We start from the raw sequence: 27128 nt of genomic DNA, 5'->3' as shown, positions 1-27128 counted from the left end.
CAAATGAGATTCTAGTGACTCAAAATTGCTTTTGTGAGTATGTGGTCAGAACTTGTCCTTAGATTTAGGTTTTAGAACCTTCTCTACTAGATAGATGAAGCAAACAAAATTAATTGCTCTGTATAAAAGTCAAAGAATAACTTTTATAATCTGAATTATATGGTTACTTAGTGACTTCATCTTAGCAGTTTGGAGTATTTTGGGGAAACATGAGAAATAGTTTGTTTATAAAAACAAAATTTGTGAGCAAAACTGTTGCTAATTTTGAAGTGTTTAATATTCATCCTTGCATATTCCAGATGGAATACATTAGGAAAGAAGCCTGCGCAAAAGTTATTTGCTTAATATCAAGCAGTTATACTAAGCCTTTGATCGGCTGACTCTCACAATAATATTCTTGGGCACTATAGAGAGAGCCTTCTACTCATTCCTGAAAGAAGCTCCCTTCACTTAGGTCCACAACATTATAACAGAAAGGACTCTGGCCAAACTGTAGTTTAAGACAGAGAGAAGATTGCATCAAGTATTTTAGTAATACTGTGAGTCAAGAAGGAAATAGTGTGGTACAGCGCAAAGTATGTTGGATTTGGAGTCAGAAGACCTGGGTTCAAATCTCTATTCTGACCCTGGTGTAACTTTAGACAAGTTATATAATCCTTTGGGACCTCAGTTTCTTGATCTGTGAATTGTGATGATTGGATGATTTTTAAAGTTCTGAATTTATCAACTGCTAGTTAATATTGAGTCAGTGTAGTACTGGAAAGAAAAATCATAATTACAATTAACATTTATATTGAACTTCTACCATTATTATTGCTGTTGTACTCCAGTCATTCAGTCTTGCCTGACTCTTCATGGCCCCATGAACCATAGCATGCCAAGTCCTTCTATCCTTCACTATATCTCATAGTCTGTCCAGGTTCATGCTCATTGCTTCTATGACAATATCTAGCCGTCTCATCCTTTGATGTCTCATTTTCCTTTTGACTTCAGTTTTTCCCATCAGGGTTTTTTCCAGTAAGTCCCGTCTTTTCCTTATATGGCCAAAGTATTTAAGCTTCGGTTTTAGTATTTGACCTTCCAGTTAAGTGCCTGGATTAATTTCTTGAAGTATTGACTGATTTGCTGTCCTTGTTGACCAAGGGATTCTCAAAAGTCCCCTCTAGCATACAGTCTGAAAGTGTTGATTTTGTGGTACTCAACATTCCTTATACAACTCTCATAGCCATACATTACTACTGGAAAAACTGTAGCTTTGACTCTGTGCACCTTTGTCAGCAAGGTGATATCTTGGCCTTTTAGCATACTGTTCAGATTTACCATAGCTTTTCTTTCAAGGAACAAGCATCCTTTTATATATATTATCTCATTTAATTCTCACAACAACCCTATGTGTATTTCTCCCATTTTACAGATGAAGAAACTGAGACTTAAAAAATGTAAGGTACTTGACCAGGGTCATACATCTGTTAAACATGTAACATGGGATTTTTAACTAAAATCTTCTTAACTCCAGTTCCAGCACTCTATGTAGTAAGTCAGCAAAGCTAAATTTTGAGTCCAAGGGCTTTTTTCTCAATTAGCTCTGATCATTGCTGCCTATACGCCCTTAATAAGCCATTTAACTGTTCTAGACCTCAGTTTCCTCATCTATAAAAAGAGGATGTTAGATTAATGATCTCTAACTGTAATTCAGTTATAATTCTGAATGTGGTCAATGTGACTCTCCCAGGGGCTGAGCTACTGTCAATATGTTTAAAACTAATTTTCAAACTCCACTCACTATAAAATGTCAAGTTGCCCATTATTTTCAACTATTCTTTTATATGCTTACTACACCCACACTCTACCCAGGTTCACCTTCTCTTTCTTGGCAGCGAGGGGTGAGATATGACATAGTTGACTTGTACCATTTCATTTCAGGCCATAGACAGTTAAAAGATCATTAGAAATGGTGAGAATTCACCACAGTTCATCATTTCCTACTTTCCTCATTACCCATAAGACTGTGGGAGGCAGATTAGATCAGCATGAAATGGAAGGTCTACATTTTCTATCCTTCTTCCCCACGGTGTGGGGAAAATGGCAACATTGATTATGTTCCCTTTTCTTCTGCCCTGCCTATAACCCTCAACTGAATGAAATTGGGGAAGTTGAGTGTTGGGATTCTTAAAAGACAAGGTCAATGAGAAAGCCCTTTCCCCTTTGTCCCCCTTCTCAATTCAACCCCTCATTCCCTTACATGCCCTCTCCCTACAAAAACCCAAACAGCACTTTAAGTGCATATAGCTCAGAACTGATTCAGCTTCCTTCTCTGAAATCTTAGTCTTCCAAAAGGCAGAAGATCCATTTGGCAGGTTCTCTTACTTTTAAGTAAAAGCAAGTGCTGGTACCAGGCACAACTGAATGATGCAGGGTAGCCAAATCGACATAGTATTGTGTTTGGTGTCAGAAGGGTCTGGGTTCAAGTTCAAGCTTTGCTTCTAATTACAGGCGTTACTTTAGGCAAGCCACAATCCCCTAGCCCTAAAAAAAAAAGAAAAAAAAACAGAGTTGAATTAAATGACCAATAAAGCCCCTTAAGACTCTAAACTGATGATAGTATGACACCATTGTGTGGTGGAAAAGATCACTGTATTGGGTGCCAGGAGACCTACCTTCTAGTCTTTAAATTGTAGGATGACTTTTTAATAAGGCAACTTATCTAGGTCTCAGTTTCCTCATCTGTAGAGGTTGAATTAAATGATCTCTAGGTTCTCATATGGATATAAATGTCTATTAAAATATTTTATCTTTTCACCAAGCTGAAAACTTAGATCATCTTAGTCAACAAAGCAAAGAGACCAATTTCAAAGTCCTCTTCACAACTTCTTTCTCACTTATATGTCCCACCTCATGATTGATAACAGAATTAACAACCTATCATCCAGCATTTCTCACATTAAGCATCCAAAATACTCTTTTACCCCTCTCAATCATGAAATTTGGTGGCCAGACCTTATCCAGAAAAAAATAGACAGAAAACCTAATGGTTTATTCAAATGGCTTTTTTTTCATTTACCAGACTTTACTTCTTTTTCCAAATTAATTTATTTTCAATTTTCAACATTTAGTTGCACAAGCTTTTGAGTTTTCAATTTTCTCCACCTCCCTCCTCCTTCCCCAAGACAACATGTGATATGATCTCCACATATACATTCATCTTAAACATATTTTCACATTACAAACTTTACTTCTAATGTTAATATTTTCAGATCAATGTACTAAAAAAAATACACAAACTATGGCCAATGACATAGAATTTTTTTTAAATAGACACATACATACAACAAAATATCACATAGCATTTTAGATTCCCATTAGACTATTACAAGTATTGGAATCTTGCTACAGAAATCTTTTAAAAGATAGTATAATATGGAATTTGGGCAATCAATCATTAAATATTTATTAAGTGCCCACTTTGTGGCAGGTATTGTGCTGCCAAGTGCTGGGGATACAAAAAGAGGCAAAAGATAGTCCCTGCCCTCAAGGAATTTACATCTAATGAGGAAGATAATACTCAAATAAATATGTACAAAGCAAGCAGCTATATGCAGGATAAATAGGAAATAATTACTGGAAGGAAGGCACTGGAATGAAGAAAGGCTGGGGAAGGCTTTCTGTAGAAGGTGGAATTTTATTTGGAACTTAAAGGAAACTAGGGATTTCAGTAGTCAGAACAGAGGAGGACGAGTGTTTCAAGCATGGGAGACATCCAGGGAGAATGCCTAAAGCCAAGAAATGGAATTACTTGTTCATGGAACATCCAGGAGTTTAGTGTCACCAGACCAACAAGTGTAAGAAGAATAGAAAGGTAGGAAAGGGCTACATTATGAAAGGTTTTGGATGTCAACCAGAGCATTTTGTATTTTCTCCTGGAGGCAATAGGAAACAACTGGAATTTATTGAGTAATGGGTTTGGGGGTAGGGTGGTAACATAATTGGAACTGACTTTAGGAAAATAACTTTAGTGACTCAATGGAGTGGGAGAGACTTTAGGCAGGCAGACCCTCCAGCAAGCTATTGCAATGATCCAGGTATGAGATGATGAGGGCCTGCACTGGAGTCATATCAGTGTTAGAAGAGAGAAGGGGACATATTGGAGAGATGTTTCAAAGGTGAAATTGCCAGGTCTTGGCAACAGCTTGGATTTGACTGGGGGATGGGGGTCAGGGGAGGGTTGAGAGATAGTGAGGAATCCAAGACGACTCAAGTCTATGGGAATGGAAGGTTGGTGTTGTCTGAGAGGATGTTGTTGTGGGGGAAAATTTCAGGGAGAAAGATAATGAGTTCTGTTTTGGAGTTCTGTATAGATAGACTACCTTTTATTGTGCTTCACTTTATTGCACTTTACAGATACTCCGTTTTTATAAATTGAAGGTTTACAGCAATCCTGTATCAAACAAGTCTATCAGTATCATTTTTGCAACAGCATGTGGTCACATTTTGGTAATTTTCACAATATTTCAAACTTTTTCTTTATTATTATATCTGTCATGATGATCTGTGATCAGTGAACTTTGATGTCACCATTGTAATTATTTTGGGATGCCCCAAACCACACCCATATAAGACCACAAACTTAATCATAAATGTGTATGTTCTGACTGTTTTACCTACCAAGCTGTTCCTTCTCTCTCCCTGTCCTTGGACCTCCAGAGAAACAACAATAACCCTATACTCAATAACCCTGCAATGGCCTCTGAGTGTTCCAGTAAGGGTCAATTGATGTGTCCAACTTCATCGTTGTCTTATTTTAAGACACTCCCACCTCCACCCCAACCTTCAGCAACCACCACCCTGTTTGTCAGCAACACTCAACTAATCCTGAACACATCCACCTCAAGGAGTAAAGTGGAAAAAGTTACCAGGGGCCCAGACTCAAACTCACCTAGCTGAGTCATAGAGTATAGAGAGGACCATGAGACCACAATGTCATACCAGAACACCAAGCCCTTTCTGCTTGGGTTCATCTTGCTGCCCAGGGAGTTTGTCATTTCAGACTCACCCGAATCCTGAGTCATAAGTAAGATTAGTCAGAAGCAGGCAGGGATAGCTTCACATGTTCTTTAGAACCCACATTTCACAGGACTAAAACTGGGCATCACAGAAATGGAAAAGAAAATTCCTTCTTTCCCTGGTGGGTGTAAGTAGTTCTTCCAGTGAAGGCAGGAGCATGTATGTATGAGCACGTTTATAAAGTGTCTGCTACCTGGGAGTCAGTGTTCATTCTGGGTTTGCAAAGACAAAGACAGAGCAATGCCTTTAAGGAGTGTACATTTGCCTAGAGGAAACACATGGATACAAGCAAGTAAATGCAAAGTACACATAATGTAATTTTAAGAAGAGATTACAAGTAACTATAGGACAAAGGGATGGATAAGGAAAAACCTTATTCATGAGATGGCAACTGAACAGAATCTTAACTAAGGCTTTGTACAGGATTTAAGAAAAGCCTGTGCAAAGGTACAGAAGTAAATGGCCTGTCACATACAGAAAGAAAGGAGACAGGAAAATGCTTAAAAGGAATATGAAGGACCAGTAGTTCTGGGAATATGATTAAAGCATCTTCATCAAGACAGTCCTCACACATATGCAGCTTCTCATTTTTCCACATCAAAAAACCATTGATGAGTAGCGGTATTGTTATGGGGGCCTGGCTTAGGATGGAATGGATCCGCCTTCCTTTCCTCCCATGAAGAGTGGGTACCTCTCTTTTTTTCACAGTTATAATTTTTTGCTTTAAATGCTGCTTATTTTCCCCTTTTCTCATCAGACAAGAGAAATCAAGTTTAGCATCTCCAACAGTGAAAACTGGTGATGGAATATAAAATCAGTGAAAGTAACTTTATTTTAATCTAATTAATTGTAAATCAATACCCTGATGCTGGAGACAACATGATAAGGAAGTCAGACTGAGCCTGAAGCTTTTGTTGAGCAGATATGAAGGTTGAAGAAAATTGTTTTCTTTAAGTAATTCTGACCTCTATCTGAACTGTCATTTTAATTATTTAACCAGGAAAAAGAAGGCATTTAAAAATTTTTATTGTCTACCATATGTGTTGTTGTCAAGTTTCTTACTAGAAAAAGGTTAAGTTAATATTTTGAAAGTAGAAAAACTTCAGAGAAAAGCTAGTACTTGGCAAACCAGAGAGTTAGAATTAGAGAACATAATATCATAGAATAAGATGTCAAGGATGAAAAGAATTTGTAATCTGTCAAAGGATGATTCCTGCTCTTGGCCAGAGACCCAAAGTATTCTTTCATCCCTCAAGCTTAAAAGATGCTATTGTGTTGTGCTTCTCAAAGATACTCAAAGATCAAAGAATCACAGAATGACAGAGTTGGCTGGGACCTCAACAGTCATCTTGTCCAACTCCTACCTGAAAAATAATCCTTTTTAGGACATATTCAACATGCGGTCATCCAACTTTTTTGTAAAGACCTATAATAAGAGATACGTGCTACCACCCAGAGCAGCCCATTTCAACGTTGTATGCACTAATTGTTGAGGCATTTTTTCCCCTTTTAATTTAGCTCTGGTGTGTTTCTTTGCAGTTTTCCCTCATTGTTCCTTCTTCTCTAGTGTACAAACAAAATATCTACTTCCTCTCCCATATAACTGCCTTTTATGTACTTGGACACAGTTTCCTTCAATCAGTGGATCCTTCGATAGCATTGATTCAAAATCCTTCACTATTTTAGTTTCTCTACTGTGGTTGTCATCATCTACCTTTATAAATGTTTTTCCTAAACAGTGGCCTTCAGAACTGAACATGATACTCTAGATTTGGTGTGACTGGGGTAGAGTAGACAAGGGCCATCAGATATTTGTCCCTAGAAGCCGTCCCTCTCTCAAAAGACAATCTGACTCAGATTCAGGAAGACCTTAAGTCAAGTGCTCCTTCTACTCATGTTATCTGTATAACCCTGGCTAAGTCACTTAAACTCTAGATAGCATAGGCAACTCCCTAAGACTTTAAATGGCAGAACAGTGTGGGAGTTTGCCATGATAGAGGGAGTTTACCCTTAAAAAATTCACTACATCAATTAACTTTCAGGCCCAGATCCGTCAAAATACTTCTTTAATATAACCTAAAATATAGCAGGAATGACTATCATTGGTCTTTCTATACTGAACAAATATAACATATTGATTTGTTGCTACTACTTGAGAACTTGTCAGTATTTGAGATTCTGCTTTTTGTCTTATGGATTATACAATGCCTAATTCAGAAAACGTCTCTATAGGTGATTAATACCCAGTGTTTGTTCACCAAATGTTTACAGAAAAATATCTCAAAAGAGTTAAGTTGTTTGATGTTAATCCCCAGAAAATCTCTAGAAGATATTTCCCAAGATTCCAACTGTTGGGTCCTTTTAAGGAATGCTTCTTTGAGAGAAAAAGGGTAGAAAGCAAAGGCTCTATAGAAGAGACCCAAATTTTTGTTTGTTGGGATTTTTGGCTTTATGTGATAAAGCCATATTTCTTGATGTTAGGCTTAAATATGTCCTCCTGTCTTCATCTCACCATAGTTTTGGCTCATTATAATAAGGAAAAGGTCTGAAAAATTTTAAGCTGCCCCAAATTGGAATGGATTACTTCTGAAGGTGATGCCTTTTTATCACTGGAAGTCTTAGCATTTGTCAAAACTATTGAAGACTAGACACTAGATACCTCTTTAAATATGAATTGGATTCAGTGCCATCTGAGGACCTTTCCAATATTGAGATTTTTAATAGCTATAGCCCAGTCTTCTCACTAATTGACCCTTCAGGTCAAGTGACCCATCTGACAGTGATACTAGCTACACAAGATTCCTTTATATGAACAAGGACACTTCCAGTGCAGTATTTCCAAAGTCTTCAACCTTGAAATAGAGAATATGTCTGTGTAATTCTCATCTTCTAAAATATCTTCTTTCTGGAAAAAAAAATTAGCTGACAAAACAGCAATAAAAAAATATGAAAAATTTACTTTTGGGGGATCTTTTTAAACATTTTCCTTTTGTGTTTCTATTTTTAAAGTAGTGTTTAACAGACAATTTTTTCTCAAAAAAAAAAGTTAGTTTTAATGTGAAGTAAAACCTCCACTTTATATCCATCAAAGAACCAGTAATTTAAATGTACTAGTACAAAAAATTTAAATATGTGAATACATTTTATGCAAGAGCCTCAAGAGTTGGGGAGAAAACATTTATTTAATTTAGAATGACTTTAGAAAGGCCAAGCATGACCTTAAGACACACTAATATCTTTATATATATATATATATATATATACGATCATTTACCTTTTTTTAAAAGAAGTATTTTTTGAAAGACGTATGCAGATGTAATTGGACATCTGATAAAATTAAAAGATGACCTAGAATCCTACCCATAAAACCTACCTCCAGAAGTGAATGGATTCAGTCCTGGGCAGCATTATGCTACTCCATAATTAATTCATATTTATTAACTGTAATTATTTATTAACTGTGAATAGGTAACAGTGATACCACCCAGTCTACTAAACATTTATTTTCTCCCTGTTCAATATTTTTTACTTGCCCAAGATGAAGTGTGTTCAGTTTTCTTTAACAGGTCATTTCACTGAAATATTCATTTCATTTCTCCCTTCCCTGGCACTCAGTACCATAAGACATGAAGGGCAAATGTGAGGGCTAAGGGGCCCTGCCCATGATTACTTTCACTGAGATGGCTGCAAGGTCATTAATTTGGGGGGCAGTCCAAAGGCAATAAAGCTGAATATTCACAAGGGGCCCTCATAAAAGCAAAGAAAGTGTTAGAGAAAACAGTCAAGGCAAGTTTAGGGAAGTCATGCAAAGCCTTCAACCACTGGGAAACCACACAGTTGCTTAGAGATATGGTCACACCTCTTTCAATGGGAGGATATCCCTTCAAATGATAATTCATCTCTATCAATCATGAACATCAGTAGACTGGAAGTAATGCCTCTTATCTGCTTAGCTGATTTGACTAGAATATAGACTATTAGGATAATAGTCTTCTAGAACAGGAAGAAAGGTAGCCATGGCCTACTACCAAAATGGAAGACCTAGAATGCTGCATTTGCTAGTGTATTGTCTATTCCACACATATGACTTTGGGCAAAGCCCTTCCCTGCTCTGGGCATGGGTTTCCTCACCCATAAAATGTGGGGTTGGAATAGCTGATCTCTAAGTTATCTTCTAGCTTAGGATCTTAGAAATCTTCCAAGAAGGATCTTGGAAATTTTCTAGTTCAATTTTACAGATGAAGAAATTGAGGCAAGGAGGATGTTATGTGACTTGCCTTAGATTCCACACCTAGTTTAGGGGCATATGTTGGAGTAGGCCACAGGGCCCTCATGTTTTCCAGTCTACCAGTGTACTCTCTGTCTCTGTCTCTCTATCTCCCTGTCTATCTGTCTCTTTGTCTGCCTTTGCCTCTGTCTCTGTCTGTGTGTCTCTCTCTCTTTCCCTGGCACCACAAGGCTAGCTATTAATTTGAACTCCATATAAGTTTATTAGCCACAAGATGGATTACACTCTTAACCTTGGCCAGGACTTTTAAAAATATCCATGACCAATAGCTTAGACTAATCCCATGGTCACCTGGGAAAACTGTTGAGTCAGTAGCATCTTTTTATAGAAAATTTTCAATCAACAGTCAACCAACCAGCACTTATTATGCACTGACTGTATGCTAAGCATTGTGCTAGTGTTATGTATACATACTAGACAGAATAAATAGGAACATTGCATATATTCATTTAATCCTTGTTTGGTTTGGTTTGGTTTGTTATTATAAAGAACCTTTCATTATCACTTTTCTGAAAGGTCAACAGGAATTAAGATTGTCTTCTTCAAACATACCACTTGTCTGTACTCGAATAAAGTTTATTTCAGCTGTCAGTATAAATCACAAAATGTAGCAGATCTCCTTAGCTTACCTAGGTCATTGCTGGATTAGACAGGGTGGGGTGGATTAGGAAGCATGATGGAACAAAAAAAAAATTCTGCTACTGCGTTTCAGTTGTACAGCTGTTCAACAAATACATGCACAGCTGTTCTTGATAGCGTGAAACAGCTATTAGGCAAGGTGTTTTTGTCCAATAGTAGTTGGCGAAAGTTTATATAATATTCCCAAGAGGCCTACATAAGGCAGCTTTTCATAAATGATTTTAATCCAGTTACCCAAATAAATGTGTATTGAATCAAGCTAGTGTCTTGCCAAGGTACCTCATTTGCTCCCCAGACTTGATACAATTAGTGCTGTCCAGTAATAGATCAGATAAACAATAAATTTGCTTTCTTTATGGTTTCTTAAAACCTATAACTGGGAGAGGGAAGGAAATGGAAAGTGTTGTTCTTGACTTGGAGTGAGGAAACTGTTGCTTTGTTGATACTTTGTATCAACTTTGTATACTAAGTATCTCTGGGCCTTAGTTTTGTCATCTGTAAAATGAGAGTATTGGCCTGGATGGCCTCTGATTTCTTCCAGCTCTAACTCGATGATCTGATGCTAATGGACAGCTAGGTGGTGCAGTGATTATATCAATGGGCCAGGAGTCCCAAAGACCTGAGTTAAAATCCAGCCTCAGGCACTTACTAGCTGTATAATTAAGTTACTCAATCTCTCTCTGCCTCAGTTTCCTCAACCATAAAACAGGAATAATACATCCCAAGATTATTGCGATGATCAGATGAGATAATAACTGTAAAGCACATAGCACAGTGCCTGCCATATAATAAATACTATATAAATGTTAGTTGTATTCTAAGAGCACTGGGATTGCTTCCTTTTGGGAGAAAGTACTAAGCAACTGATCATATGTCCAGGTACAACTATCTCTGACATTTGTGTACTTGGATTTTTAAAAGGAACAAGAATCATTTTATTCAGCAGTCATTTATTTATGTGTAATGTTTTGTATTGGGTACTTGGAAAGAAAAAAAAATTCACCAGCAAAATAGTCCCTGCACTCAAGGAACTTGTATTCTATGCTTTGATATTGTATTTTTCTGCTTTGATTCAGATGCTTTTCTTATTTGCTCATTTGTCAATTAATTTGGTTGTGCCTTCTTAAAGGCTTCGGGTATTTATGCATGATTTTGCCCCTTTTATATTTTTTTTATTTACAATTTGTTTTTATTTACAGTTAATACATTTGTAATAGAAGGCTTTCACTAACCCTCATATCACGTATCAGTAAGTGAAAAAAAACAAGTTCAGGAATTTCCTAAGGAAAGAAAAAACAGGTGGCCCTCTATATACCCAGGGAGGACTAGGGATATCATGGGAGAGAGATCTGTGAACTTTTTGGATCCAACTGAAAGAAACTCCTATTTTCATGGTATGTTGTCAGGAATGAAGGATCAGATGGCCATGTGCTATTAGCCAGCATTGTGTTCTACATATAGTTTAGGAATTTTAAGGAACTTTATTTTTAAGTGTTTTATGGATGCTTTTTTAAAAATTAGATAGGGCTGTCACTTTGAAATGCCTCAACCCCCTCTCTTGCAAAAAGAAAGTGTGGAGAAGCAAAATAAACACATTTGACATGTTTGATATTATATGCATAATTCTATACCAATAATAGCCTCTCAACCAAGAGAAGGAGGTGGTATATTTCACACTCAGTCCTATTAAACCAAGACAACTAGGTACCATGGAAAGAGCCCCAGATCTGAAGTCCAGAAGACCTAAGTTCAAATCCAGCCTTAAACACTTCCTAGCTCTGAGGCCCTGGGAAAGTCACTTCACTTCTGCCTCAATCTTAGCTGCGAAGTGGGCATGATAATAGCACTTACCTCACAGAGTTGTGTTGAAAAACAAATAAGACAATATTTTTAAGTGCTTAGTCATGTCTGGCACATTTAATACATTTAATACATGCTTATTTCCTTCCTTCCCTTCCCTGCAGAGAAGACTGATCATCATTCTTTACATTTTCCTTTACATTCTTGTGGGGATGGTGTGTACTTTATATTCAGTTTTGTCACCATCCCAATGATGTGGCTAAAGAGTTAGAGATTATGAATTGTTTTAAACATAAGCATTGCTCCGGATTCTCTCACTTGCCTTTTTGTCCCTCTTCTTTGTCAACATCAAACATACCCACAACTTTAGCTGTCATCTCTATGTAGATTATTCCTTTGTCTCTAGCCCTAGCCTGTCTCCTAACCTCAATTCCCAGCTGCCTCTTGAGCAGCTATCCTGACATCCTGCTAGCACCTCAAATTCATCGTAACCAAAACAAAATTAAACATCTTCTAAATTAGTTCCTCCTTTTGACTTCCCTATTCTCTTTGTCAGTCGGGATCAAAGCTTCATTTATTCTTGACTGTTGCTTCTCCGTTACTTCCTACAACCAATCAGTTCCCAAATCCTGACAACGTGACCTCCATTTTGTCAACTTATATTCACATTTTCTTCTTTTAATTTTCTTTCTTATTATCAACTTGATTAACACCAACATTTTCTTACGCTTTAAGAACAGAAAAAAGATTGTATGTGACACCATGAACCTGTATTATATATAGCTTTAAAAAAAAAAAGTAATATATTAAGTTGAATACAGTAGTAACATCAGTCCTTTGCTTGTCTCTGAACTTCCTTCTACTCTCTTCTATATATTCTTTTAGTTGTTTTATCAAATCTTTCTTTTCTTTCTCTGCCTCTTCTTTTTGGGGGGAGGGAGTTTAAGGGCATGTCTACATCTGTTTCTCTGGTCAGGAATTTATTACCTCTCATCATAATGTTGTAATCCCCTAATAAGTCTTACAACATCTATTCCCTGTCCCTGTTCCAATCCATCATATACACCACTGCTAGATTAAGCTTCTTAAAGTACAGTTTCAATCATGTCACTTCATTTTCAAACATTTGTTTGAATGCCTTCAGTTAATCCATTGATTAATGAATATAGCCTTTTAGCCTAACATTCAATATGACCTGACTCCATACTATCTTAGCTTTATCACCTGCTGTTTCTCTACATAGAAGGCAAGTGGATAGTGAGCTGGCCTCAGGGTCAGGGAGATTTGGTTCTGGCAGAAGTCCTTCCTCTTGCACATTCAGGCTACAAAGGGCTATCTATCTATAGGAGTGGGAAAATAGCTAGCATTTTTATAGGACCTACTATGTGCCAGGCACTGTGCTAAATATTTCACAAATATTTTCTTATTTGATCCTTGCAATAACTCAGCAAGGTAGAGTGCTGCTCTTATTCCTGTTTTACAGTTGAGGAAAATGAGGAAAACAGATAAAGTGATTTGTCCAGCTGGTCAGTGCCTCAGGCCAAATTTGAACTTGGGTCTTCCTGATTCTTAACGCAATACTCTGTCCACTGTTGCCTAGCTGCCAAGAGTAAAGTGAAAGGTAGAGCATCTAGACTTATTGTATAGCTTAATGAAACAAAGTGGGAGAGGTAACTACATGGTGGACATTCTTGATGTCATGTGTAATCCTTTTTTCTGTTCTTGTATGTGAAGTGTTTGTATTTGCTGGTGTTTATCAAGTTCAGAATATATGTGTGTGTGTATATATATATGTATATATCCAACTTTGTTTGCCTTAGTTCTTCATTTGTAAAATGTGCTAGAGAAGGAAATGCATGTGTGTGTATATGTATACACATACATATACCCATATAGATATACACATGTAAAAATGCATACACACATATATAATTAAATTCCTTCTTTAGAACTTCCTAAACTTTGTTAGTATGGTTTTATTCTCTTGTGTGGTGATATGGACTGTGGGTGTGCAGGGATTATTGTATGCATTTACCTGGAACATGTCTCTCCTCAAAGATCTAGCAGACCTCTATTTCCTGATACATTCTATATTTCATTGAGTTAAGGCTAATGCTAAGGAAGAATGAGTTTGGTGAAATCTATTCTCCATTACAGATCAAGTGCCCTTAGTACCTACTGATCAGGCCAAAACATGCCCAGTTTGCTTTTGCCAATATGTTCATAAAAGTCCTCAACATGAAACAGAAACCTGTTTAGCAGCTTTGTCAAGCAGGTGCGCAAGGCTTACTGTAAATAAAGTCTCCCATTGTCTGACTGGTAAGAAAAGTGTTGCCAGGCTGGTGGTTTTGTCTTGTCCTGCTCTGTAATGACTCTGCTTTTACCATGAAGCCAGAAATGTGGCTTCCAGTGAGATGGTGACTTATCCAGGGCTTTTCAATTCTCCTAATTGTAATAATTCTTTATAAGCAGTCAGAAGAGCAGTAACCTTATACTTCGTGAAATAACCTTTGGGTTCTTTTCTGTTTAGTTTGTACTTTCTTTTTGGCAGCTTGGAAATGATATCATTGTGATAACGTAAATATTGTAATACTGTAATGTAACTCACTAAAAGGAAGTTTAACTGGAATTGGAAAAATGAACAGTGAAAGAGAATGAAATCTATCCCACTCCTCTCAGAAAAGAGTTGGGGATTCTCTAGGGCAGAAAACTGCATACATCATTCAGCACAGTCACTGTATTTAGGTGTTGTGATGAACTGATTCTGACTCAGGGTGGACCTCTGATTTGGTTGTTCAGTTGTGTCGGAGTCTTCGTGATCCCATTTGGGGTTTTCTTGGCAAAGATACAGGGGTGGTTTGCATTTCCTTCTCCAGATCAGTTTTACAGATGAGGAAAGTAAGGCCAACAGGATTAAGTAACCTCCTTAGATAACACAGCTAGGAAGTGTCTGAGGCCAGATTTGAACTCAGGAAGATGTATGTTTCCTGACTTCAGGCCCAGCTCTATTCCCTATGCCACCTTGCCCACTCTAATAGTTTAGGTATATTTTTTAAACCAGGTACTTGTAGGTGATTCAATAGTCAACAAAAGGAGGTTTACTTAGCCTTGATATAGAAAGGATACAGCACTTATTTTGGATAGATATGTGCCCCTCGCCAATTCTGTATGGAAATACAGTGTCCCAAAAGCCTGGCTTAAGCAGTTCCTAGCAGTTTTAAGTTCTAAAATTTTAGTGTACTTTTAAACTCTAAAGCTTAAAACTGAACTTTGATGTTGAGGACACTTTGTATGTATATTCAGCAGGGCAGGGTAGGGGCTTGAGCCTCTATTCTCTGGGCTAAACAAGTCTTGGAGACAGATTCCTTGGGTTTTTGGAAAATGACTAGCCTGACCTACCTAGGATGAATGAGTGTTTATGAGAGGAAGGGGCTGGATGGTAGAGAAGAACCTGGTCTGTCATAGGTTTTTGTGCCGAACTATTTTTGCTTTAAAAGTTATAAGGAGAATTAAATCTTGAGGAGATGTGTGTGTGCATGTGTGTGTGTGTGTGTGTGTGTGTGTGTGTGTGTGTGAGAGAGAGAGAGAGAGAGAGAGAGAGAGAGAGAGAGAGAGAGAGAGAGAGAGAGAGAGAGAGAGAGACAAAGACCAGTTTAACCACAGCAGACTTTCCTAACATTACCTTTGATTTCTAGGTCCACTTCTAGTCCTAATAAACATTGAGTTCTTAGTGTTTTCTCGATCTCAAACAAGCTATAAAATTAACATGACAACTTTTTTTTTTATTACCTGGTGACTCTTCCCCAAGACAGGAAGGGTGTATAAAAGCAAGGGTTCTTAACCAAGGGTCTGTGAAATTTTTTTTAATAAATACAGGGTGTCCCTTCTAGTGAAGATTTAAGCTTTGTACACTTAGGTTTGTATATTACTATACTTAAGTTAAACTTTATAAGTTTAAACCTGCACTAGAACTTTTGGGACATGTTGTATTTACATGACTATTTCAATATAATTGATTTCCTTTGTAGTTCTATGTATTTTATTTTATGCATTTAGAAACTTTATTCTGAAAGGGGTCTGTAGATTTCACCAGGGGTCTATGACACAAAAAAAAGGTTAAGAACCTCTGATAAAGGTTCCATAGACTTGTGAACTCACATTTCAAATGTTTCTTTTTATTTCAAAAATCTCCCTTAGGTAGACTTGATAGATGTGAATTTAAGAGTATCATTGTTGAACTGTAACCTCCAGCGAAATAAGAAAAGTGGCTCAAGATGTGTTACTGACTTGTTAGAAAAGGAAGCCTTAGTAGGAAAAGTCTTTATACTTAGCTTTTAGAAATGTGTGACATTGTGAAAAGACAAACTCAACGTGACAGGAAGAAATCTGACTGAAGTAAGAAATGACTTTTAAAGGAGAGGATTGTATCCTCTGCTTTTTGCTATTAGAGATAAACATGGTGATAGTGCATCCTAATGGAGCCCAGAAATAAATAAAAATGAATAACTGGAGCATGAGTCATGGAAATTCAAAGATTATGCTTACAACCCATTTTAACCAATAGTTTCAGCTTCTTTTTTCTTAAACCACTTTTTAAAATCAGAGCATTAATAAGCAAGTTGCAAAATAAATTGGTTAGTCAGCAACTTTTACTTTCACCTTCTCACAGAGTTGTGTTTATAGACAGTGATATAATAAGAGGCAATTTGGAGAAGCACTGACTCTGGATAATCTATAACCTGTAGAAATGGCCTCAGAGTAATTCTTTCTTTAGAGTTACAGCATGTAATATTTAGCTATAGAGGTTTTTTGTTTTTTTGGTTTTTCTTTTTGGACTGTACCTATGATTTCAACAGTTTGGGGAACTTTCAGTACATAAATTGCCTCCCACCAATGGGGCAACTTATCTGTCATTTATAGTCTTGCAGAATCCCTTGGTGTCCTTAAAAGTCAATTAACAATGTCATGGTGATATAGTATATCCAAAGTCTCACTTTGGTAGAACTAAGATAGAATCCAGATCTTCTGATTCCAAATCTAGTGTTCTTCTTACTAGTTTATGCCAGAGCCTAGACTTGAACTCAAGCAGGTCTTCCTGACTTTACGACTGACATCATCATCATTACTAACATGTTATGTGTGTATACACACACACCCATATAGTATTTCAAGTTTTTCAAGGTACTTTACATACGTTATCTTATCTGAACCTCACAAAACCACTGGGAGGTGGGTACTGTTATTCTCCCCATTTAATAGAGGAGAAAACTGAGGCTGAAAGATGCTAGGTGACTTGTCCAGTGTCACCTAATAAGGGTCTGGATTTCAGTTCAGGTTTTCCTGGCTCAAAGTCCAGTGTCCTTTGCAATTCTCTACCTAGCTGCTTCATGGCACACTGCTTCTTCCTTGCAGGAACACTATTTCATTGCAAATACTTTTGTTTCAGATCTATCTCAAGGACCTTATAGACAGGATCCTTTTCTTTTGTCAGTAGTACCTAGCCACAAAGGGGTGGGAGGTAAGAGGAAGTAACCTAACTCAGAACTACTTAAGTAAAGTGTTTCTGTTTTCTTCTTCAGGGAAATGTCCTAATAGTATCTTTCATATATACCTCAATTCTCTCAAGTCTGGTACTTTAAGAAACTCCTAATGTATAAAATGGTGCCAATACCTTTTGTGGTAGATGTGAAATTAAGAATATCCTAACTGAACAGTGACCTTCAGCAAAAGAAGGGAAAATTGGCTCAAGAATTTGTAATTGACTTGTTAGAAAGAAAAACTGTGGTAGGGGGAAAAACAATTTAAAAGCCTTTATACTTAGCTTTATTTCTAGACAGTAGAGGGCAATGAGGAGTAAATGATGGCTAATTCCTTCTGTATTACAATGGCAGGAGGGGAAGTACAGTAAATTGTTTTCAGTAACTTAAATATCCACCTCTCAGATTTGTGAGCTTCTTAATTAAGGCAACTAGTACAGCGGACGGAGTAATTGATCTGGAGTCAGAAAGGCTGAAGCTCAAATCCTGTCTCAGATACTTACATGCAAGTCACTTGACTTCTGCCTCAGTTTCTTTATCTGCAAAATAGGAATAATAGTAACACTTTCCTGCTAGGGTTGTTGTGAAGATAAAAGATCACCATGACATCAACATCATCATCAACATTAAATACAAGTAAGCTGCAGTTATCCTTTTAGCTCTCTGTTAAGATAACAGGGTAAGGATGAGGGATGCTAGTTTGCTAGCCCTTTGTACAGCTTGGCATTTCTATAGACCATCCTCTTTCTTTAGGAAGAAAAATCACTTCTAACGAGGTAGTAGTTTTTCCAAGAGTAAAGGTCAAAGCTATAATGTATTGATACTTTACTTTTAGTATAAAGCTGGTGGTCACTGGAGGGACCAAAACCATACATATATGTGTATATATATATATGTATATAGATATAGATATAGATATAGATAGATAGATAGATAGATGTGTGTATGTATGTACTTACATGTATATATGTATATTATATATATATGTACATGGTAATATGCTGGCTTTTCCATTCAAATTTAAGGCCCATGAGGATAGATATCTTGTGCTTGCTTTCCTATGTATCGCTAGTGCTTAGCACAATGCCTAGCCCATACCCTCAATCAATGCTTGTTTACCAACTGACTCACTTTCACAAAAATCATATTCAGCCATTTCAGTTTGGGAAAAACTTACCAAGCAAGTTCAAGGGAAGGGATCATGTTAGATATATGCTTTCCCCAGAGCTCAACCCTTGAGAGCCATTCCAGAATACAAAATGTCAATCACTTTCCTAAGTAATTCAAAATTTCCTTTCAAGAGCACCTTCTAAGCACTCCTCTAGCCTGTAAACATTAGTTCGTCATTTGATAAACCAGTGGGTTTCATGGACAGCCTGGAACCATTAAGCACCATCAGTAGGCAATGCATCCATTTTAGAGTCTGTGCAGCTTTGGCTGAGTCGACCCTTTGGTTGTTCCCATGGATTGCATGATTAGACACTTAACCTGGGAAGAAAATTGCTTTTTTTTTCTTTTTTGACTTTTCCTGGCCGTGTACCCTAACCATGAAATGCAGATCTCCAATTAAGACAGTTTTCTTGGCAGTGTAATATGATACTAAGCAAATAGGATTTTGTAATCATACCTGCCAACAATTAAAATCCTATAAATAGGGAGACCACTTGCTTCCAAAAATACTGTGGAGTGGAAGAGCTTTTTAAAAGAAGGAAAACAAAAAAAGTTTGCTTTTGCAATGGGGTTTGTTCTCTGTACCAAAAAAAAAGAATAATCTAATATCAATAGATCTCTAATTTTTATAATCCCACTAGCTCCTTCACTTTCTTTGTTGTTTTTGTCATTTTTTGTCATTTTGTCATTTTTCAGTTATGTCAGACTCTTTGTGACCCATTGGGGTTTTCTTGGCAAAGCTACTGCAGTGGTTTGCCATTTCCTTCTTCAGCTCATTTTACAGATGAGGAAACTGAGGCAAACAAGGTTAAGTGACTTGCCCAGGGTCGCATAGCTAGTAAGTGTCTGGGGCCAGATTTTAACTCAGGAAGATGAGTTTTCTTGACTCAGGTCCAGCACTGTATCCACTGTGCCACCTAGCTGCCCCCTTCACTCTTTTATCATTTCACCAAAAGCTTGTTTTTTTTTAAAAACACATTACAAATTAGTCAGTCTAGCATCTGTGTTAACAGAGAGGGTGAGAATCTGAACAAAACAGAGAACTTAAAGAAAAATTTTTTTAAAGAAAAGGAATGTTGAATAAAAATCAGAGGAAGTACCCACTGGTAACTGCAGTTGCTATTTGTAATTCTGTCATTTCAAATTCAATTCAACAAATGTTTATTAAGGTTTTTTTTATGCTGAGTAATGTACTGTATGTGCTGGGGGAGATATGAAATTTTGATGAGACAGAGTTGCCACCTTCATGAAATTTACAGTCTCCTTGGGTATAAGACATCAAGGGCACTGTACTACCAAAGATGTCCTTTACATAATACCACTTAACCCATTCCTCTTTGCATGCCACTAGGAACATTCATGGTCATAGAACTGAAAGTTCTATGATATTGGAAGAGTGCTTTAAATGGCCAACTGTTGACAAAGATCAGTTGGATATTTTAAAAGTGGGTGCAGGAGGAGGACAGTTGATTTTGTTAGTAGTCTCAGTGACCAAACCAAACTTAAATTCAGTCACTGGGATTAATCTTCCCTTCCCCCTCCAGTCCTCTCAAAAGTTGTAGTTCTTTTTTTATTAATTTATCCACTTTCCAAAATTCCCAATACTCGCTCCCCACTTTCCCCACTCCCTACTCCTAAAGGGAGTTTTACATATAGTTTTTAGATATAAAACCTTTGTCATTAGAGATTGATGTTCAGAGTCCTCCTTCTTCAACTTCATACAGATAGTAAACAACCAGAGAAGTAAAATGTGGTGTGAGAGAGAATACCTGACACTTGCTACCTGTGTGACTGTGGGAAATTTAATTAACTTTTCTGGACTCAGTTTTCTCATTTGTAAAATGAAAGGGCTAGACTAGGTGAGTTCTAAGGGCTCTTCTAGCGCTGAGTCCTAGAATACTATGTTCAAACACAGTACTAATGAAAATAATTACTAAAGAAGCTGGCATATAGTAAGCACTACCTTTTTCTATTGCTCACACTTACGAAGGCTCTTTGATTTGTGGCCACTGTTGTATGGCCTCCTCTTTAGGCTCCTCGTTGGCCCAGAGACTTTACTTTAAAAAGAGCCAAACCATTCCTGGTTTATGCCCACCACAATGGTCTGCCTACTGCTGCTGTTCCTAAGAAGTCTATGTAACTATGTCATATTATTTGAAGCCAAAGAATCTCTCAAACCTTTCTCTGGACCTCTTCTCTTATTCACTGTACAAAATATAAGTGGGAATACTATTGAGAATTTGCTCCCCTTCTGCTCATTCATGCCCCCAAAAGTTTATTTCAATAATGGTAGACTGAAATTTCTGCTTGCTGAATAAATAAATGGATGAATCTAGTCTGGCCAACGAGCAGTATGTAGAAATGTTCAAGAAGCTGCTAGATTTTTAGCTGTAGTTGTTCCACATCTAGGACCTATGTAACAGACAGCAACACTTCAATCTGATGTATATCTTGATGTCCAGCTGACAATCTCAGCCTGGTACCTTCTTTCCTCTCCCATTTTGAGGATGAGGACTATCTTCAGCCTTTGTTTGTATCCCCAACATTTAGCACAGTGACTGGCCAGAGGTAGGTGCTTAATTAACATTTATTGCCTGAAAGAATTTTTGTTGTTCAATTTTGTTGTTCAGTTGTTTCAATTGTGTCCAATTTTTTGTCATATCATTTGGGGTTTTCTTGGCAAGGATACTGGAGAGGTTTGCCATTTTCTTCTCCAGCTGAGGTAAATAAGGTTGAGTGACTTGTCTAGGATCACATAGCTAGTAAAAGTGTCTGAGATCAGATTTGAACTCTGGAAGAGGAGTCTACCTGAATTCAGGCCCAGTACTCTATCCACTGCCCCACTTAGCTGCCCTTGGTTCTGTATAGCCAATTAAAATAATCTTCCTCCTCTTCTCTTTCTTTTCTCTCTCCCTCTCATTCCTTTTGCTATTCTCTTTTCTTCCTCTTCTTTTTCTCCTTCTCCTCTTTCTCCTTCTCCTTCTTTTTCCCAATAATTTAAAACATTTGTGACTTCCTAAGTATGTTACCAATAAAGGTCAACCTTCCTCCCTACCCCCATCTCCTGATAGCTTAACAGATGGTTTCACAGTTGCCATGGCCAAAAGATTCATCACTCCCAACCCTGGTCAACTGTAAGTTACATGAAAGCAGAGGCTGTTTCATTTTTGTCTTTGTATATGCCATGCCTAGCACAGTTCCTGGAAAATTGTAGGCGTTTAATCAATTCATGTGAAATTTAATTCAGTTTAATTGAACCACTTGGTGATTCCCTCTTCTGGGAAATGTGCCTCTCCAAACTTAGATAGGCTTCCTTGTATAACAGTTTGTAGGACAATGGAACATAGATCTCAATTCAGAAGAGTGTTATTTGTCATCTAGTCCAATTGCTTAATTGTATAGATGAAAAAATTTGAGGTCCAGAGAGAAAAGTGACTTGCTCCATATTATACAAGTAGTAACTAGCAAAGCTGGAATTGAGTCCAGTTCCTCCGAGCCCAGATCTGCTGTTTTTTCCCCTTTGTTACCTCTGTCTGTTCAATCCTAAAGGTCTGTCTAGTTGGGTGGGACCTGTCAGAGAATAGCCTTTGGTGCCATAGTCCTCTAGATGCTAGGTGGCACACAAACAGTAGACTTGGAGTAAAGATCTGAGTTTGAATCCTACCTTCAATATTTACTAAGTTTCCTCATCTGTAAAATAAGGATAATAATAGCACTTACCTTACAGGGTAGTTGTGAGGAGACTCAAAGGAGATGTAAAGTAACTTGAAATCCTTCAAGAGCTATATAAAAGCTAGTTATTTATTACAGTCTTACAGAACCAGGGTCATCTCCAGACCACAATGAGTCATTTGGAATAGGACTAGAACATGATTATTTATAGGACTGCACTAGTAATGTCTAGTGGTAAGTAACCTGAGACTTCTTAGCATTATCAACAATTCATTACCCTGTAAGGCAAAGCAGCCCATAATGATTTACATGCCTTCTTAACTATGTTCTTTACCCATTCATTCATTTGCATACAGTAGCTCTCAGTTGTTAATTATATTAATCTATTGTATTGAAATTAAATGTGAGAGCATATTGCTAGAAAGAACTGAAGGCTTCTATGATATTGATCATTGCCCCTTACCAAGTACAGTTTGGCCGGGGGGACCCAGAATCTGTTAAATCCCATAGAAAATGTGATAGAATGATAAAATATTAAGAAGAGTAGCCAGAGTTTTTAAGGATATTTTGAAGCAAAAATTTCAGTAAGGTAGAGCTAGAACATAGATATCGTTTCTACAGCAAGGAGTGAAAAACACCTCTGACCCAGATAAGAAGAAAAGGATATCATTCATTCATTCATTCAATAAGTATTTATTGAGCACCTACAAAGACACTATCCGAGACAATGAGAAGGATACAAAGATAGATAGAGACCGCATGGTATAATAAAATAAAGGGTTTATCGTCAAGAGACCTAACTTTTATTCCAGCTGACACTTGGCTGTCTTTGTGACCTGAGCTTGCCACTGTATCTCTCTGGGCCTCAGTTTACTCATCTGTGAAAAGGATATAATAATACCTGAAGCAAGTACAAGGGCTTCACTTGTCGTAAGAATTTTGTAAACTTTAAAATATTATACATATGATAATAATAAAAATTATTATGATGATTACAACATTATTATTGATATTTTTGATAATAAAATTATCCTTTCTTTCAAGGTGTTTAGCACCCATTAGGACAGGTAAAACACATAAGCAGAAAAATATCCTGGAAAGCACTGTGTTCAAGAAGAGGCTTAAAAATTAAAAAATATAAACTACATGGTAAGATTTGACCGGTAGAATGCCACTTCCTTTTATCTCTTGATTTTTTTAGTTTAAAAGAACAGTTTGATTCACCAGTTTGCAGTAGAGCACCTTGCTTCTATGCTTTTAAGAACTGGCAGCATTTGCATACTTGTAGAGACACACAACCCCAGAGTAATTAACACTCTAGCTATCAGATACCTTGCACACCTGAGCTAGTAAGGCTATTTGCAGTGGAGTTTTTTTTTTTTTAAAGGAAAATGGTTCAATTATGTTTTACTTAGTGGTTTAAAAAAAAATGAATCAAATAGGTAATCATGAGAATCCTAGACTGTTAGAGGTGGAAGAGTGCTTAGGGATCATCCGGTCGAAATCTTTCACTTTACAGGTGGGCAAAGTGAGGTCCAAGTCACACACATAGCAAGTGCTAGCTGCAATGAAAATTAAGGTCTCTTGACTTCACACTCCATGTTGCATTATACCATGCTATCTCTAGCTATCTTTGGAGCTTTCACAAAGCCCAGAATCAAGGTCACAAAAATCAGTTAGTGTCAAACTCCCCCTGAGTTCTCCATTTTGCCATTCACAGTAGAACTTTTTCCAAAAGGTTCCATGTGCCAAGAGCAAGCATACAGACGTACAGTAGGTTTCCTGTGAGCCAGACAGCCACCTCAGAATCTTGCACACTCTGTCCAGGGCTTGGGGGCTGGGCCAGAGAAGGAAGTACAGTACTGAATTACCAGGGGAAACACACAAGCTCCCGAAATCGACTCCTCCTCTGAGGCTCAGCAGATGGCTTGCCGAGTCTGACTTGAAAGGAAGACTTTAGAAATGTTCTACGCAAGGAAAGGTATGTATGAGTGCTCTCCACATTTAATCGGGATTTTTGGAAGTCAGATGAGTCAGAATGTGTTCAGAAGCAGGACTTAATTCAAGTTATGTGATCGAAGCCTAGCGGATAGATAGAGAAGTCTATTGTTTTTTGCCTTCAGCCCTAGAATCCTAGAGAAACAAGTTGAAACTGTCAGAAGAGACTAGATACAAGTGTATGTTTATACAAATGATTTCTCTGAAGCAGGAAACAAAACCCAGTTTCCATGCTCTCCCCCTTGTCCTACAGCCTACTGCAGGTGCTCCTGATGATTGCAATTCTGTAAGGAGCTGCTGCTCCCAGAAATAGCCGAGAAAGGCATTTTGAAGTCCGTACTGTTTTATTAAAAGGCTTTTCAGAGTGTATCATTAGCAAGAGATGCTTTTAGTTCTTTTAAATGAATTGATTTGTATCAAGATCTGAAATGTTAATGCTGAATTTCCTTTAATTGCCTTATCTCGTCTTTAAAGTCTTCAAATTTTGAGGTATAACTGTGATCATAACAGCATTGACTACTGAGTGCACCCCTTAATTGACTTGTGCTAGGGTCCCATACTGTTAATAAACTTCATTAAGGCCTTTTTAATTGCTGATCTTTTAAAGCTGGGTAATTTTCTTCCTTTCTCTTTTAGAAGTTTATTACTTTAAGTTCTATGGGTTCAGGAGAAATGTGGGGATAGACTTTTTTTTTTTAAAGAGCTTTGCTGGAAGCATCATTGTAATTGATGGATCGACTTGTTCTTTTAAATTGAAGGACTAAAGATATAAAAAGAACTAGGGCATGTAAGTAACCTCTTTGATTTTTAATGGCATGCAGCAGATGGAATTCATTATTGACTTTTAAAAATGAAAATGCCCTGATTATTACTTATTTATAAAGTCTTGTCAGTCAAGTGAAGTAATTACCATTACCAGGTTAGTTTTTCATAATTGCAGCTATGTGAGGACAACACTAAAATACAGGATGCCTTGTGTACTACCACAGTGGTGAAAGCCCAATGATATTTTACATGATTAATTTCAATTTAATAATAAAGTAATGCGCTTAACATTTAGGATTTTGAACCTCTAAATTTTTGCTTTTATTTTGCTCATTTCAAAAGTAAGTTATAGCCCATTATAGGACAAATTCTTATGCAAGTCCAAGTGCTTAACAGAAATGTTTTCAACTAGAAATAAACAAGAGTCAAATTTAATTTCTATAGTTTATTGTTTAAATGTGGTTTGGATAGGCATAAGCATCAAGGATTCTGAGTTAACACTTAAGATGACTTGTTTTAGCCTTAATTTTTTTTATTCTAAGTTCAGATTTCTAAAAAATTATAACAAGTAAATACTGAGAAGAACAAAAGGTAATATCCACATTTAATTTACTTACAATATTTACAAGTTTTAAAAAATGCAATATGATGCAAACCTTATATTATTTGGATTGAATCAGAATTTTGAGTTATTAAAGTCTAAATCCTATAATGTTTAATTTTTGAGTGTTTTACAGAAATAGAGCAAAGAAATGAAATCCCTGGTATTAGATTTAGGATTATAATCATTATGTCTCTGTTTTACTGTATACATATTGCTCTCATCTAAATCAGCCATTTTAAAATGTTAAGAAAGAAAGGATGAAAATTATATTTGGAAGTTGGTTTTCTCCAATTCTTTATGATTCCTATTACTTTTGCATGAAGGCAACATTAGACCCAACTCAAAACCAACAGCTCCTTCTCCTACATTGTCCTTCCAAGAAGATTTTCTTGAACAAATGCTGTAATTCCTCTTTACTCCATGATCCCTTAGGTATTCCCATGTCACCTCACACCTCATTTATTCACTGTTCACTAGTTGTCACGTCTGTTTATAAGAAAGTCAGCAAAGAATATTTCACATGTATCCTTTGCCTAACTAGATTATTTTTTTCCTCGGCAGTCTTCTCCTTTTTGTATTATAGGCACATCTTTAATAAATGCGTGTTTACTGACATCACACCTAAATTAGACTTTTATACATGTTATATAATATGCAAACTTACCAAATGTTATAATAAACTATAGATAATTATAGGTACATAATGTTTATATGTATTACATATAATGCTTATGTATATTGTTTTATACAGTGAAAAATACATTTTCTAAATTTTTTCTAAATATTTTTCTAAATTTTTGTAAAGATGTACAGCTAGTTGGTACAGTGGATAGAGCACCAGGCCTGGAGTCAGGAAATCATGAATTCAAATACTGTCTCAGATACTAGCTGTGTGACTCTAGACAAGTCACCTAACCTCTGTTTGCCTTAGTTGCCTTATCTGAAAAATGGGAGTAGCAATAGCACTTATCTCTGTGTTGTTCTGAGGATCAAATGAGATAATAATTGTAAAGAATGTGGCACAGTGTCTGATACATAGTAAGCACTGTGTAAATCTTAGCTATTACTACTGTTACCATTTTATTATTACTATGTTTCAGCAATCCAGATTCCCCGAATAAGACATTTTAAATATACCTCATAAGTCTGTTAATATGATTGCCAGATATGGCCTCACTTGAGAATTTCAACTGCTAATTAAATCACAGGTGCAGTCCCTTTCCCCATCCTATTCCAGTTCTATTACAATTTCTGTGATTATATAGTATTTACAGATCTCATTTTTTCTTCATTGCATTGCAAACATCAGAACAGCTTAGCACATTTTTCTCTTGAGTCATCACCAGTAGCCAAAACATACTTTAACAAGACAATTTCTGGTAAATTAGCCTTCATCAAACAAATGACCTTTAAACACCATTCAAATGGACTAAAGCTTTTTACGGCAGTAATATCTAATTATACTACTTCCTGAACTCTCCCTTGGAGCCCTTTACTTCTAGGGATTGTCTGATCTTCTCAATTCCAAATTCTAACCAAAATGAGGATTGTATATAAATTCCTGCTTCATTGGAAATAAAGTTCCACAAGAATC

General features: G+C 36.8%; 1 protein-coding gene across 4 annotated transcripts in view; it reads left to right on the top strand.

Moving 5' to 3' along the window:
* OXR1 (oxidation resistance 1) overlaps positions 1 to 27128 on the top strand; it is a 588329-nt gene that overhangs the window by 389218 nt on the left and 171983 nt on the right. The window contains exon 1 of one of the 4 annotated variants that reach the window (XM_072603291.1): positions 24033 to 24148. The exons of the other annotated variants lie outside the window; for them this stretch is intronic. Within the exon in view, the coding sequence (XP_072459392.1) occupies positions 24130 to 24148 (19 nt within the window). The 5' untranslated portion in view covers positions 24033 to 24129. Of the gene's footprint in view, positions 1 to 24032; positions 24149 to 27128 lie in introns of those variants that run through there. 4 annotated transcript variants of the gene reach the window in all.

The sequence above is a fragment of the Notamacropus eugenii genome, chromosome 4, assembly GCF_028372415.1.
Source record: "Notamacropus eugenii isolate mMacEug1 chromosome 4, mMacEug1.pri_v2, whole genome shotgun sequence".
Taxonomy (NCBI): domain Eukaryota; kingdom Metazoa; phylum Chordata; class Mammalia; order Diprotodontia; family Macropodidae; genus Notamacropus; species Notamacropus eugenii.
The sequence above is the reverse complement of the archived record's forward strand: the minus strand, read 5'-3'. Positions and strand labels throughout refer to the sequence as shown.